The 14,548-nt window shown below is 30.9% G+C and overlaps 1 protein-coding gene across 1 annotated transcript; it reads left to right on the forward strand.

Annotated features, from left to right (window-relative positions):
• The first annotated feature begins 10,495 nt into the window (after positions 1 to 10,495).
• Positions 10,496 to 12,042, forward strand: LOC139490373 (G-protein coupled receptor 35-like). Its single transcript, XM_071277188.1, has one exon. The coding sequence runs from the start codon at positions 10,502 to 10,504 to the stop codon at positions 11,711 to 11,713; it is 1,212 nt and encodes a 403-aa protein (XP_071133289.1). The 5' UTR covers positions 10,496 to 10,501; the 3' UTR covers positions 11,714 to 12,042.
• The last annotated feature ends 2,506 nt before the right edge of the window (positions 12,043 to 14,548 follow it).

Below are 14,548 nucleotides of genomic sequence, written 5' to 3' on the forward strand. Positions count from 1 at the left end.
TTTGGAAAAAACTTTAAAAATTTTTGATCCTCAATGCTCTGCAAATTCGTACTGTTTTTTGCACTTTTAAATACTTTGATTTGTGGTAAAACAGCGCGTTTGATGTACACATTTTGATCCTGCTATCTACGATAAATATTAAAAAAAGAAGATGTGGTATGATTGCCAATGAGATAATTCTCCACAAAAGACCAAAATGACACAAAAAATAACAACTATAGGTCACCATACGGCCTTCAACAATGATCAAAGCACATACAAGTTTATTACCATACTACTCTTAAATAAAACAAAATCCATTCTCATCAATTGACAAAATGAATTTTTTGAAGATAAATTTATATCAAGTATATCAAGCATTTAGCATATTCGTAAAAATATAGATATGTTCATGTTTATATTCACGGAGTTGTTGACAAATGTTACTGGTACACTTAAACAAATGATAAGATAAAGCCAATGTAAACAATATGTAGTCAATGCATGACTTGATATCCGGAAGTATTAAAATCGTTACAAAAATATCGTAAATTCCCAGTTGAATAAAATCTTACCAGCAATCATTAAATTTTGTAAAACAGTTATGAATTGAGAGTTTATAACATAAACGGTACCAATTTTTCTGCACTAGATGTGCATTTCGACAATCAATGTCTCTTCATTGAAGCTCGGAGTCAAAATATTTAAAAATCCAAAGCTTATTACATTTACGAAGAACTGTAGACGAAAAACAACGAAAACAGTATAGCCGAAATCAAAATTAAAAATAAAATTTAGAGCCAAAGCCGGGCAAGAAATCAGGTCTTTGCATGAATTACCCAATGGTAACAATGGTTTAGAAACGTAACGTTTTACTCCTTCGGGCAAAGTTGATCTTAGATGAATTTGAATATTGTGTTGGTCGTGATAACTTATATCATTTGCTTTCAAAACTTTTCTTCATTTCGACGAAACCTAAAAAGTTCTCCGGACGCACGAAATTAAGACCCATTATTTAATTAACACAGAATATATGAATATCTGCTTGTGATTGGATAGTAGCCTAACACATCAGATTGTGAACCATTAATATAAAACTTATTACAATGTAATGAAATTTTTTTGTAATCATTGTGAATCCTCTCAGTCTGTAAAAAGATTTAAGAGCTATTTTGATATTGCATGAAAGACATTGACCATGATTCTACAACAATACTTTATTGAAGGTCAAGACTGTTTTTGATAATATCTTTATCTTCTTTTACATCGTATGTCATTGCTCTAATTATAAATAGAAAAAAAGGATCTATGACAACAATTCCGTATTGTCTTATCTTGCATTCTACAGGTGAATGGTCCTTACATGATAAAACTAATGTAAAAATATGGAAAACCAATGGTAAAAAATGCAAGATAATAAAACTTATTGACCAACCTTGGAAATCGTTTACAAAAATCTCATAAAAACACCCGTTCGACGCTCTTAGCCATCTGTGACTTTCCAATTTAAATGCTGTAACAAGAACTATGCTTCAACGACCAAAGTTGGAGTAGTTATCAAGTGACTGTCACAATCCTGACTTTGTACAGGCATTGTTTTTAAATTAAAATTAGGGATTGGACCAAGTTTTTAAGAATGCAAGCATTAAACTTGCATTGCAGTCATTTCAGTTCTTGATAGTTATGTATTCTGCTGTATGAAAAGCCTGGAAGCTAAATAATTAATTATAAATGGTACCAGGATTATAAAATTTGAAACGCTAGACGCGCGTTTCTTTTACATTAGACTCATCAGTGACGCTCAAATCATAAAATCTAAAAAGCCAAAAAATTGTAAACTTGGACAGCATAGAGACCCCTGAAATTCCAAAAAGTTATGCAAAATACGGCTAAGGTACTCTATCCCCGGGATAAGAAAATTCCTAGCATTTCGAAAACAAACATGCATTTTAAGAGTTACCAGTGACAGATTACTCTTCCAGTCTAATTACATGCAAAGAATAAGATCTAGTATGATTACCGTTGAAACAAACTATCCACGGTCCTCGGCGATAAACAGATACATTCAATAAAGTACGCGGTAATGTGGAAAAAGTTCCGGGAGAACATTTTCCTGAAATATGTCAATTGTGCACGTGTTGCTGAAGGATTTCGATTGTTCAAAATAATATTCTGTATTGTAATGTTATATGTAGAAACAGAAAACAGACGAATTTTGTTTTCATTAAAACATTCAAAATGTTGTTAACATTGAATACAAAATAACACATTCGTCACTTCGCATAAACAACAATTGCAAGTTTTTTTTTATAAATAAAAGGAAAATACAACAATCACGTGAATCCTTAGTAAATTTTATCATGTGTTTGGCATTTAACGTTATTGAAGATTGTAACCAAGGAAGAATAAACAATGGAACAATAAAATTAAATATAACCATAAGTCAGACACCTTCATGCTTATAGCTAATAGAAAATTCCCATTAAACAAAGAGCTGATCTCAGGTTCTCTAGAAGGGTCATCTGGTTCCTGTTCCACTGGTAACAAACGATGTCTTGCATTCAGTAAACCATGTTAGATGTTAAAGTATTACACAATAGTGAGATTGTAAATTTTTCTTGCATTGTCTGTACTAATACATTACTAAATCTACAAATCATCGATACATTTCAATTATTTTCACCTCTAAGTAATCAAAAGAATAAAATCTCAACTAAATCTTAAGTCAAATATGATAATAAAAAAAAGTGTTATGATTTACAATAAGACACCTCTCCATCAGAGACCAAATGGCAAAGAAGTTAATAAATAGTTTTTTTTTTGGTAAAATATATGACATAATTTCAAACAGAATTTACAATTCTTGTTCTCCTGACTAAAGCTTTTTCTTTCTTATTAAATTACCTACATTATTTCAATAAACTTCCATATCCGTATTCCAAATATATTAATATTTCAATTATAATTACGTATACCAAAGGGTTATGCAACACAATTTAGAATTTCCACAACCTAATTGATATACACAACCAAAAATAGAATATGCATCGATAATTTACAGCGTATTCAAAACACCATTTAAAACTACTCATTTATTTATATAATGTACGTGTACGCGCACTTGTCCCTAAAGTAATGTAAATTGTTTGTTTATATATCATTTCATAGTTTTTAATCAATTTCGAACAATAAATTCTCGTTTACTCTCACGTTAATAACGACTATCCGAGAATACAATATAGTTATATAGGCATTTAACCAGATAATGAAGTGTTAATGATACGTAGACATGCAATTTTGCATAGGACAAACAATACTGGAAGCTAAAGATAGTGTACCACAGAAAGCAGCAAAAGTCACCATCGATATCCGACAATCGTCAAGTTTAACCATATCTTTTATCGTTTTACTGCCAATTATTGAAAATAAGTGATTGATTACGCCCGGGTAAAAGTCAAATCCAGTATTAAAATGTTTTATTAATCAATGGAAATTTGACTCATGGAAAAAAAACAAGGTACATGTTGAGGCTTATTTGGCACTGTAAGCTCACCAATAATCGAGCATTGTATGATTTCATTAGTAATTTGGAAATGTTTAAACAATATAAGAATGCTTTTCAAAAAATTGTAATGTAAGCCTAGCCATTTTGATACAATTTGACCGTGTGTAACATTTGATAACTGACGTCATAAGAGTTATCTGTTTTGATTGATTTATTGTAAGATTATAATAGGCAAAGTGGAAGAAAATTTGACTGGCTAAATTAAAACTAAACAAAAGATTTGAGGGAAATTTAAATACACTTATTGTTCAAATGTTTATTTTCTCAACAGCTTTGCACTATATTTAAGTCTGTAAACGCATATACAAAAGTCATAAGATTTACGAAACAATACTTGTATAAAATCTTAATATTGTAACGGTTATGAAATAAAAAAAACCAAATATTTCAGTTGAATGAAAATCCATTGTCAGTGTCAATATATTAATTGGTATAAGTAATATACATGTTCATTGTGATAATAAAAGTTGTAACTTAATACCAATAATAAAGTTCGGCTAAAAAAATCTGTAGAAACAAAACATATTAAGCTATAACACTTGACTAGTTTTCCTAGGCAGCAAAAATTAAAAACACAAAAATACCGAACTCCAAGGAATATTCAAAAAGGAAATTCCGTAGTTAAATGGCAAAATCAAAAGCTCAAACCCATCAAACAAATGGATAACATCCGTCATATTCCTGACTTAGTATAGTAAAATCACAAAAATATTGATGAAAATTCAAATCGTAAAGTCCCTTATTGTCCATTTGTTTGATGTGTTTGAGCTTTTAATTTTGTCATTTGATTAGGGACTCTCCGTTTTGATTTTTCCTCGGAGTTTGGTATTTTTGTGTTTTTAATTAAGTTTTGCTGTAAAAAAGGATTTTTGAAAATATGCACAAATAATCTACTTTTTGTTACTGAAAAAATGTATAATTTCCACAGGGAATGTTGTTTTGTGTTGGAAACAACGGAAATTCGACTTTTATCTACATTACTTCGTCTTAACTTGATAAGCTTAATTTTAGAAGATTACACGAACAATCAGCGATAAAAAGGAATATCTGATATAGGATTATTATTTTTATGAAAAACAAATATCGAAAAAGAATGTTTTTGTTTTACGAAAATGAATAATTTTCATTGGAAACAGACAAACACATATTTCCTTAGAGACTATACATATTCATCTGTTTTTCATTAAAAATATCGCAAGGAAATGGAAACTAAGATCATAGTACTATTGTACATGTACATATAAGCATTTCTGATATTTTGCACCAGAAAACTTATAATTTCCAGCTAAACATTTATATTTGGTTCTCTGGGAAATTAATTGGCGACAACTGAAGTCAACTGTGACATGTCGAAAGCTGCAGATTATTTAAACTGGCTCTTGTTATTTTTTATACCGTTCATGGGAAGTTTGTCAAAAATCTACATACGTATACAACACTGGGTAAAAAATTTAAAAAAAGGTGGTTCCATTTTCTAAGACACCTGTAAGCGCCTGTAATCAACAACCCCTCATTGTTTTAACAATGATATCATTTTCTTGTTACTACATGATAGTAATGATGTTATTCCCTAACTATATTCTAATTCATTTTCAAATCATTATACCTAGGAATAATTAGGTCGTTTACATAACATATTAACAACATAATACTATTACTAATACTAGTAATATCAAACAGTCACATCTATAGTATCAAAAACTAAATAGAAGATTTCCCCAATGGACTGTGTAAAAAGAAAATCACATTGTAACTACCTTAAGAGACCATCTACATGTTGCTGTTATAGTTTCTGTGTCATTTGGTCTCTTGTGTAGAGTTGTCTCATTGAAGACCTGTTGGTGAATTTCTGCTGTTGTCTGTTCTATGGTCTGGTGGCTGTCTCTTTGACACTTTCCCCGTTTCCATTCTCAATTTTATCATTGTCAATCATACCATATCTTCTTTTTGTTATATCTAAGACCAACATTATATACAAGAGGATTAGCCAACAAATATAAGAAAAAACACGTTCAAGTCAATTCGTCAACATTTTGCACTTATCTGAATTTATTCACATTTCAAAGTTCAGAAAAGGCATATAAAAAAAATTAAAAAATACCAAGCTACTGCATTAATTCAAAACGGAAAGTCCCTTAAGAAATTATAAAATCAAATGCCCAGAAACATCAAACGAATCGAAAACAACTGTCATATTCCTGACTCGGTAAGGCATTTCCGCATGTAATAAAAGGGTTAATTAAACTTGGTTTTATAGCTAGCTGACCTTTTATTTCATCCGCCCTTTTTCCTGCTCATTTAACTTTCTCTAAGCGAACTGCACAGACCTATCAGACGAATTCAATTACCGACTTCCCTTTTTATGCAACTTTTACCCAATAACTGATATCAACTAAAACACTGATGAAGTGTTACTAATAAAGGCAATTTACACTGAATTTCACCTTGACTGAATATTGACGGCTGTGATGGTATTACCATAAGAGAGATGTGACCGATTACCTAACCTAAAAAAAAATTATTTAAACGGACTAGGAAGTTCCTGTTAAATTCATCCAATGAAACGTATATATTCAGATATTCTATTTAAGAAAAAGAAATCCTACACCTGCATAAGTCAACAATTATTTATGGTATGAAATTCCCTAAAATAATCACCAAAGTAGGTGGGATAATTACAAAACTGAAGATGCTAAAGAAGAAGATTCAGTTACGACAATCAGAGTATTAAAACATATTACAAAAATTGATTTTCTTTTATAATTACAACTAACATTGTGAAGGTCGAACTATTCTTATATCAAAGCTGTAACTTCTGACTGCCACAAATTGTGTCGTTATCATAGTTTGTATTCAATTATCCTATCATTAATACAGTAAGACAACAATTTATGGAGATCATTATTCAATAAAGTGGATCTGTGAACTGTCAGAAAATGTGAATACAATTAATGATAACTTTATGTAGATGATGCTGTCAATTACTTTTGAACACAGGTATACTTATGTTGCCTTTATTTGTCAACTTTACTACCATTATTGTCTATGCATTATTCTATGAATATTTGAGAAAACCAGGAGAAAGTTTGTATATACTTAGTGTATTTGTCTTGGATTAGAAGATACGTTTTGAAAGTAAGTTAAAAAGTTTATTTTACCTTGGTATACCGCACAAAGCTTTCTCTGTAGAACAAGGAGTTGTGGTTTGATACATGTGACTAATGATACAACTATCAAACAGATTCTAGATGACGTAGATGTAAGCATATACTGCTCACCATACGGCCTTCTTTATTTCTCTTTGATACACACATTACATAAAAAAATTCAATATGACAGTAATTATGTTTCATTAAATTGAGGTAGTTCCTGTTTGTCCTGATAAATAGTTTTAGGACTGCTTGTCTTGCTAGCCGGGTGAAAAATGTAACATAGTATCTTTTCTGCTTACGGCAGGAAAACTACTTGGAAATCTCTAAATAGTGTTATGATTTTCTTTGCCAGTTTTGATTAGTTTTATAAATTCGGCTGGAAAAATTGACGAAGAATAAAACCTTATTCAACGGACAATTTCGAAAAGCCGTTAACATAATTAGTTAGATTTTGGAAACTTTTACAATCCCTTCCCTTTCATAAATGTGACATACCGAATGAGACTATTTACCGGATTTGTTATCTCATAAACAACACGACGGGTGCCACATGTGGAGCAAGATCTGCTAACCCTTCCGGACCACATGAGATCACCCCTAATTTTTGGTGGGGTTCGTGTGGTTTATTCTTTAGTTTTCTATGTTGTGTCATGTGTACCATTGTTTGTCTGTTTGTCCTTTTCATTTTTACCCATAGCGTTGTCAGTTTATTTTCGATTTATGAGTTTGACTGTCCCTCTGGTATCTTTTGTCCCTCTTTTAGGTACTAGTATAATAATTACATATAAATAAATGTTTTTTTAAAATAATATTTCGAATTAGAAGAAAGCCAGCTGAATAGATAGTTTTTGAATAAATAAATGATTAGAGGTTTGTGTTTTTACAAAAGGCATGACATTTAATTTGTTCCCTCTGACATTGCAATGGGTTTAGTAAAGTACCAAACGGACTTTGAAGCAATCTTTCTTCTTTATGATTCAACTGCTCTGGAATCTATTTCAAAATCCGTTTTTTTTCATAATTGATACTATCGAGTAAGTCCTTTAGAATAAGAAAAAAAAAGAAAGATTTAAACACCGAGGTTATTTTAATTTCATTTCTTTGCACTGTATTCTAACTAGAACAATTATCCGATATCTAATGAAGATTCAGGTGCAAGAAAATTTAGGAAATTTAATTTTCAAACTCATGAGAATTACGAGACAATTTAATATTGAGATCTAACTTTACGATCAGTGTCTTATTTCAAAATTTAATATACTATTTTTAAGAAGTATAAACACAGATAAAGATAAAAATAAAGATATACGTGTATACATCTAAATAATAAGCGTTTATTGTTAAGATAAATATACCAAAACTGTCACTGTCATGTAGATATAAAATCCATATAGGAGGATTATAAGAAACCTGCATTAAAATCAAAAGATAAATACATGGACAATTTAAGCTAGAGATGACAATTGAAAAGTGTACGAAGAAAAGTTTCCAAGAAGTTAGTCTATATAATTGTGATGTTTTTCGTCCGGTCATTGTTTATTTAGTCTATAACAGTCAGTTGTCCCTCTTTAGTAAACGTTAATAAAGATTCTTTGGTGAAAGACACCAAAGGGACAGTTAAACTCAAAGATTGAAAATAAATCGCAGTTCCTCAACAAATGAGTTTTTTGTTTTTTATATGGAATTTGATGTTGAAAAAGATCTTTCTTAGTCTTAGTTAGATTTATTTTATTACGTATTTCTTTTTATATCTTTTTAACAATAAGAGAATTGTAAATACACTTGAATAGTGTTGAATATGTATTTTTATCTCTAGAAGATCTTATTACTGTTGCTTTATTAATATTCTGCATTTCCATTGCTTCACATTTCTGTTGCATCTAACATGTCTGAAAAGACTATTTCATTTTTAACATTGGAACAGGGATACAAACAACATAGTGACACTTTATATATACGTGTACATCCCGATTGGAAAGTGAAACAAAGGTAACAAAAAAAACCTCATTTGTTAAAGAACACAATTAATTTTCAATCTTTGAGTTTGACTGTCTCTCTGGTATCTTTCGTCCTTCTTTTATGAAAATTCACAATTCTGAAAAACATTATTTACGATTCCAATACTTTTTTTTCACTTGATTTGTTACTTCTCCATAGATTTATGAGATTCAAACATCCGTAAACTACAGCAATATATGCCCCTTATTTTGCTCTAGGTGTTGATACAGGCTCAATAAAGTAATTTTATGTCGTTCACTAGCACATATAAAATGATGAAGATAAAACTGATATAAAATCAATGGAATACCGCACATACAGGATCGTGTGCTAAATTTCCATAATTATTCACTTTGTTAATTAATTTTGTCTACTTCTTACGTCTTTAAAAATAATGTTGTGTGATATATAATATTGGTAGCGTGATGTATTAAAAAGAAAAATATCTTCTACAAAAGAATAAAGGCCAAATAAAGTACGATTTTGAAGAACATTGAGAACCCTAAATTCCGATTTTTTTTATCAAATATAGCTAGTGTTATCAATTTCTAGGGTAGTATAATATTGTTGAAAATACTTTAAACAGTTCTTTGGCATATCATTTGATACCTTTTTATATATCAAGTAGTATGGTTTCCTATTTAAGGCTTGACAGATGTAACAGTTAAACATTGTTTATTTGATAAGTACACATATTATTTATGGTAAATTATACAATGATTGATGATGGAAGTTTTTAACGACCGTGACTGGCTAAACTGTCCTTGCACGCTCAGCAAAATAGCACAATTGAAGTTTATGTTCTAACGCTTTTGGTACCTTTATAAATAAACAAATTGGCGACTATACAATATTTAAAACCAGAAATTGACTGAAAAAGGCTGATTCTGATTGGTCGATTATTTACGATGTTTAATCGTGCTTTACTCGCATATTATTGCTATGTTCCAATTAAAATCTATAATTGATATCTAAAGCTTGCATTAACACATTAATTGTTCTGTCTATTCAACAAAAGAACTATTTCCTACCATTGCTTCAATTATTCAATACTTGCAATTTCCTTACATTTGTTATCTCACCTTTGCAATTTAATTGACAGCGCCAAATGTTGTAATAATTGTGGTTTACATTAATCTTTGAATAAATCGGTTTGAGATAATCTGAGAAATACATTGAACTATAGATTAACTTAAATCAATGCCCATCAATTTTGTACTTTAGTTGAACTTTTACAGTTCTTTGAACGTTAGTGATAACTCTTTGGAGAGGAAAGGCGCGTCTGGCGTACTACATTTTAAGCCTTAACTTTGGACTCTAAGAGTGCAAGGGTGTAACAAAAACAAAAAATGTCCACACGGACATTATCATATAACTAAATTCCTTATAAGCTTTATATTTACAGAAGTCAAAGGCCAATGCTTTTACAAAAAATAAATAACACTAAAAGCAGCTATTCATTTCCAATTTAGGATAAACTAAATGAGCACAAAGACACTCATGCTTAGAAAATTAGCATAACTAGTCCAGGTTTTGTTTTTATGATAACAAGAATAAACAACTGTAAAAAAAAAGTATCTTTTTTTCAGGAAAGGACAATTTATACACTTCTACAAATGTATACCTAAAAAACTCAACTTTCAAATTCACCAAAACGTTTACAGAAAATGACGTCAACAAAAGAACAACATTGTTTCTCAAATGAAAGATATTTTCCTCTTTCACTTTTATGAAAAATTAGAGTTGTTACAACATTCCATTCACACTTTTTAATGTATATGGTTTTTTTTTCAGGATTCCAAGTAAAATGAATGATACAGATTGTCAATATGGTTTTGAAGTGATAGAAGGGATTACCAATGCTACCGAGATTGACAAACAAGCATGGCCTTGCGAACTGAGAGTATTCTGGGTGGAGATATATCCTTTCGTGACCTTGGTTCGTGGTCTTCTGTCATATGGTACAGCTTTTATAATTGTACTCGGTTTATTATTCAATCTTACCTCTCTATTGGTCTTGACCAGGAAGCACATGCGAAAATCAACAATGAATTTGTATCTCTCCGCTCTTGCCATATATGATTGTCTTGCTTTGACTATGAACTTTATGATTGGAGTACTCCGAGGCCAGAACAAACATATCAACAAAGATTTCCAGGACCATGAAGATCTCTGTAAATTCCATGGCGTTATAGTAGAGGTGTTTAATCTACTATCGATCTGGATCATTGTTTCGTTTACAATCGAAAGGTTTATCATGATTAAATTCCCACTCAAAGGAAAGCAACTGGTGACACCAAGACGTGCAATTTACGTGATAATTGGCGTATCCCTAGGAGTTCTTGTCTTCTCAATGCACAAAATTGCAGTTTCTGGATTTGAAGGGGATTCTGTATTTGGATATGCAGCCTGTAAAACGAGAAGAGCTATATTTGTAGAGATAATATATTTCTACGTAGCTTTCAACACATGGTTTCCAACTCTAACAATAGTAACACTAAATACATTAATTCTTCTGGAAATACGAAGGAACAAAAAGAAGAGAGCGCAAATGACAACACAGTCAATGTCAAAGTCTGACGAAAAAGCAACGAAACTTCTGTTACTTGTTTCATCTGCATATGTTGTGCTCGTCCTACCTCTTGGATTAATTCAATCCACGGAACTTATATGGAATAATACTCAGAAGGTTCTTCCATCAAACCCAGACTATATTTACTTCATGTCGACAAAAATAAAGTTAAAATGGGCGAGAGCATTTTTCTTTTTCTTTTACCAGTTGAATTTCGCCGTCAACTTTTTCTTATATGTATCGTCTTCATCTGCAACAAGATTTCGGGCAACTCTGAAGATACTATTAGGTATTAAGGTTGATCAGCAAGAGATGACATGGAACAATACTATGAAATCAAGAGCAACCAAAATTAATTCTGTTGCTCCCGCACCATCTGAGGACGGACCTTCGAACAGAGATCTACATCTGAAGAAAAAAGAATTCCTTCCTGAAAGTGAAGCATGAAACGGATAATATTAAATTAAAAAGCAAATGTGATACTGACAATCGCATGACAATTGTATTAAGAAATAGTATTCCTATTTATATGTTGTTTTTATTTCATCTAGTATTATGTAAATATGTCATCATACATTAGATAATTGTTATTTTAGAAGCTATAAAATGTATTAAGAATTGTTACTATAATTTTGCAGGTAATTTGAAAGCTTAAAATATAATTTTAAGTATTGAAAAAAGATGGCTTAGAGCTAAAAGACTGCAATTTACATGAAGTCTTGTTCCATTTTTAATTGCAATGTAACCAGGCACTTCTGTACTGACACAAGATTAATAGCAATCTTTTTTTATGTTTTTTTTTATAAATTTAGAAAGGTTAACATGGTTAAAGAAACTTAGGTTTCAACTCCTTCATGAAAAGTTGAACTTTGATTGATATACCAATTTTGTTTCAGCCAATTTCAGTCAGATAGCTATTCAGCAGTGTCGCTTCTACTACATCTCTGACTTTCAAATATTCAGCTTGGACCGTTCTTGATAAATGTAAATTCAGGAAAGCGCTTCAGACGCATGCAATTTATAACTTGTTGTTTTAAGGTTTAAGCACAAATGTGCATGATGCGATGTTCGAACAATACAAATTCGAACAAATGAAATCGAGAGAAAAATATATAAACGATTTGTATACACAGTACCAACTGCTTTAAGCATTTCAATTAGGATAGGTTGAAAAGAGAAACGATACTTAATAATTTTGTGTGGCCAAGGCGCTCTAAACTTAAACATCTGAAGGACATGCATTTATTAATACATATACATAAACAAATAAAGAATAACCATATTCATAGGAGATCAACTTTACCTATATTGACCATCCCTTGATAAAGATAGCTCAGATATCTTAACGTAAAATTCCTTCTCTTATATATATCATATATACAGCAGTATACATATCTTCAGAAACTGTGTTGCATCTTAGATACTGTCTTCAGTTGTCGTCGTTGACTTTTAAAACTTAGATGCTGTAATGTTATTTTGTCTTAAATTATTGCGTTAGTTGTCTGGTTAACAATCTTTAAGAGCTTTAATCCAGGTTTAATCCACCATTTCTAAAATGCCTATACACAGTAAGGAACATGACAGCTGTTATGATCAGGACGATTCGTTTGATGTGGTGAAGATTTTGATTTTGCTATTTGAGTAGGGACTTTCCGTCTTTCATTTTTTTTCGATTTTGCCTATTTTTCTTATTTTACTTTTTGCATGATACCTCGTGGTATGGGTGCTTAGTCGTAGTTGAATACTGCATTTGTTGTGTGTATTTTGAGGACAGTTTCTTCAGTTTTTATTTTGCTTTTACCACCGGTGTAAAACTTGAAACTATGAGACAAAAAAAGGTAACAGACTGCAACAACACAAACTAAGTATGACCTATAAAAATCAGATTGAAAGGGCTAATCGCTACCAAGCACAAAAACAAAAACCAAAGGTCCACTTGACATACAGACTCCATTGAGACTCTTGCTCAAATAAATATGAATTGTTGATATTTTGTTTTATCCTAATAAATCAATCAATGTTTAAAAAAAATACAATGTTTGTGAACCGTATATTTATACTTCTATGAAGTAGTAACTGAAAAGTTAACAACTTTAGAAACATAATATTGTTTAGACTAAGTGTTTATTTATTCGAATGTACTTAAACAAGGAACACATATTGTAATGTTAAAATGTGAAAAAGAGTAAAATAAATATATTTTGTGATTGTACATTGTTTTTAATTATATTAGAACACAATATTAAAGTTATTTACATGCATTTGTTTGCACCTGTCCTAAGTCAGGAATATGTTGTTCAGTGGTTGTCGTTTGTGGATGTGGTTCATACAAGTTTGTCGTTTTTTTATAGATAAGAACGTTGGTTTACCTGTTGGAATTGTTTAACACTTGTCAATATTTTGGCCCTTTATAGCTTGATGTTTAGTGTAAGCTCTGTTGAAGGTCGTACTTTGACCTATATTTTTTTTACTTTTTACACGTTGTGACTTGAATTGAGGCTGAAACCACAGCTGCCTATTTCTAATTAATTTTACGTGATGCGATATTGTCTAGACCCAGGCCAAAGATTGTATCATACTATGATAATACTGGTCTAAGCAACTCGACGGGTAGTTCAAGTGCAGCAGTATGGAACGCCGGAACTGTCTTCTAGTGTAAATATGTAATGTGTTTTGTCGCTTTGTCTTTACGTCCTGTCATTCCTTCTTTATGTTATATGCAGATGCCTTTATTTCCTGACACGGCATCTCTGTGTTATGTCAAATTAGTTATTTGTTTGGTCAAACAGTAGTTTGATTTGTCATTTCTAAAGTTTGTTGTGTACAATAGGCATTACATCATACTTTAACTACTAAATATTCTGTGAATACTTCGATAATGTTGTTTTTAGAAACATCAATTTGTACTGGAGGCGAAATACAATATATTTTTTTTTACAATTATTATATCATTTGCTGTACATGATCGCAATTCACTCGATGTTATTGTGCTAGCATCATCAGATTTTTCCAAAGTCAGCCATCTTTCAAATAATGCGTTTTTCTGTAGAAAAAGATAGAAATGCTTAAAAAAATTGTTAGATTTCTATATTTAAATAATTTCAAAAATAAATCGCTCTAACATATGATAATCGGTAATTTTTTTCCAAATCATCCACGCGTTTTCTTTTAAATCTATTAGATTTGAAGTAATTGGTTATTTCATACACCAAGTTACAAGGATTATCCCACAAGCTTCATAGATATTTTACCAAGCATCTTCACAACTAGCTGAACAAGAAA

Source organism: Mytilus edulis, chromosome 9, assembly GCF_963676685.1.
Source record: "Mytilus edulis chromosome 9, xbMytEdul2.2, whole genome shotgun sequence".
Classification (NCBI taxonomy): Eukaryota; Metazoa; Mollusca; class Bivalvia; order Mytilida; family Mytilidae; genus Mytilus; species Mytilus edulis.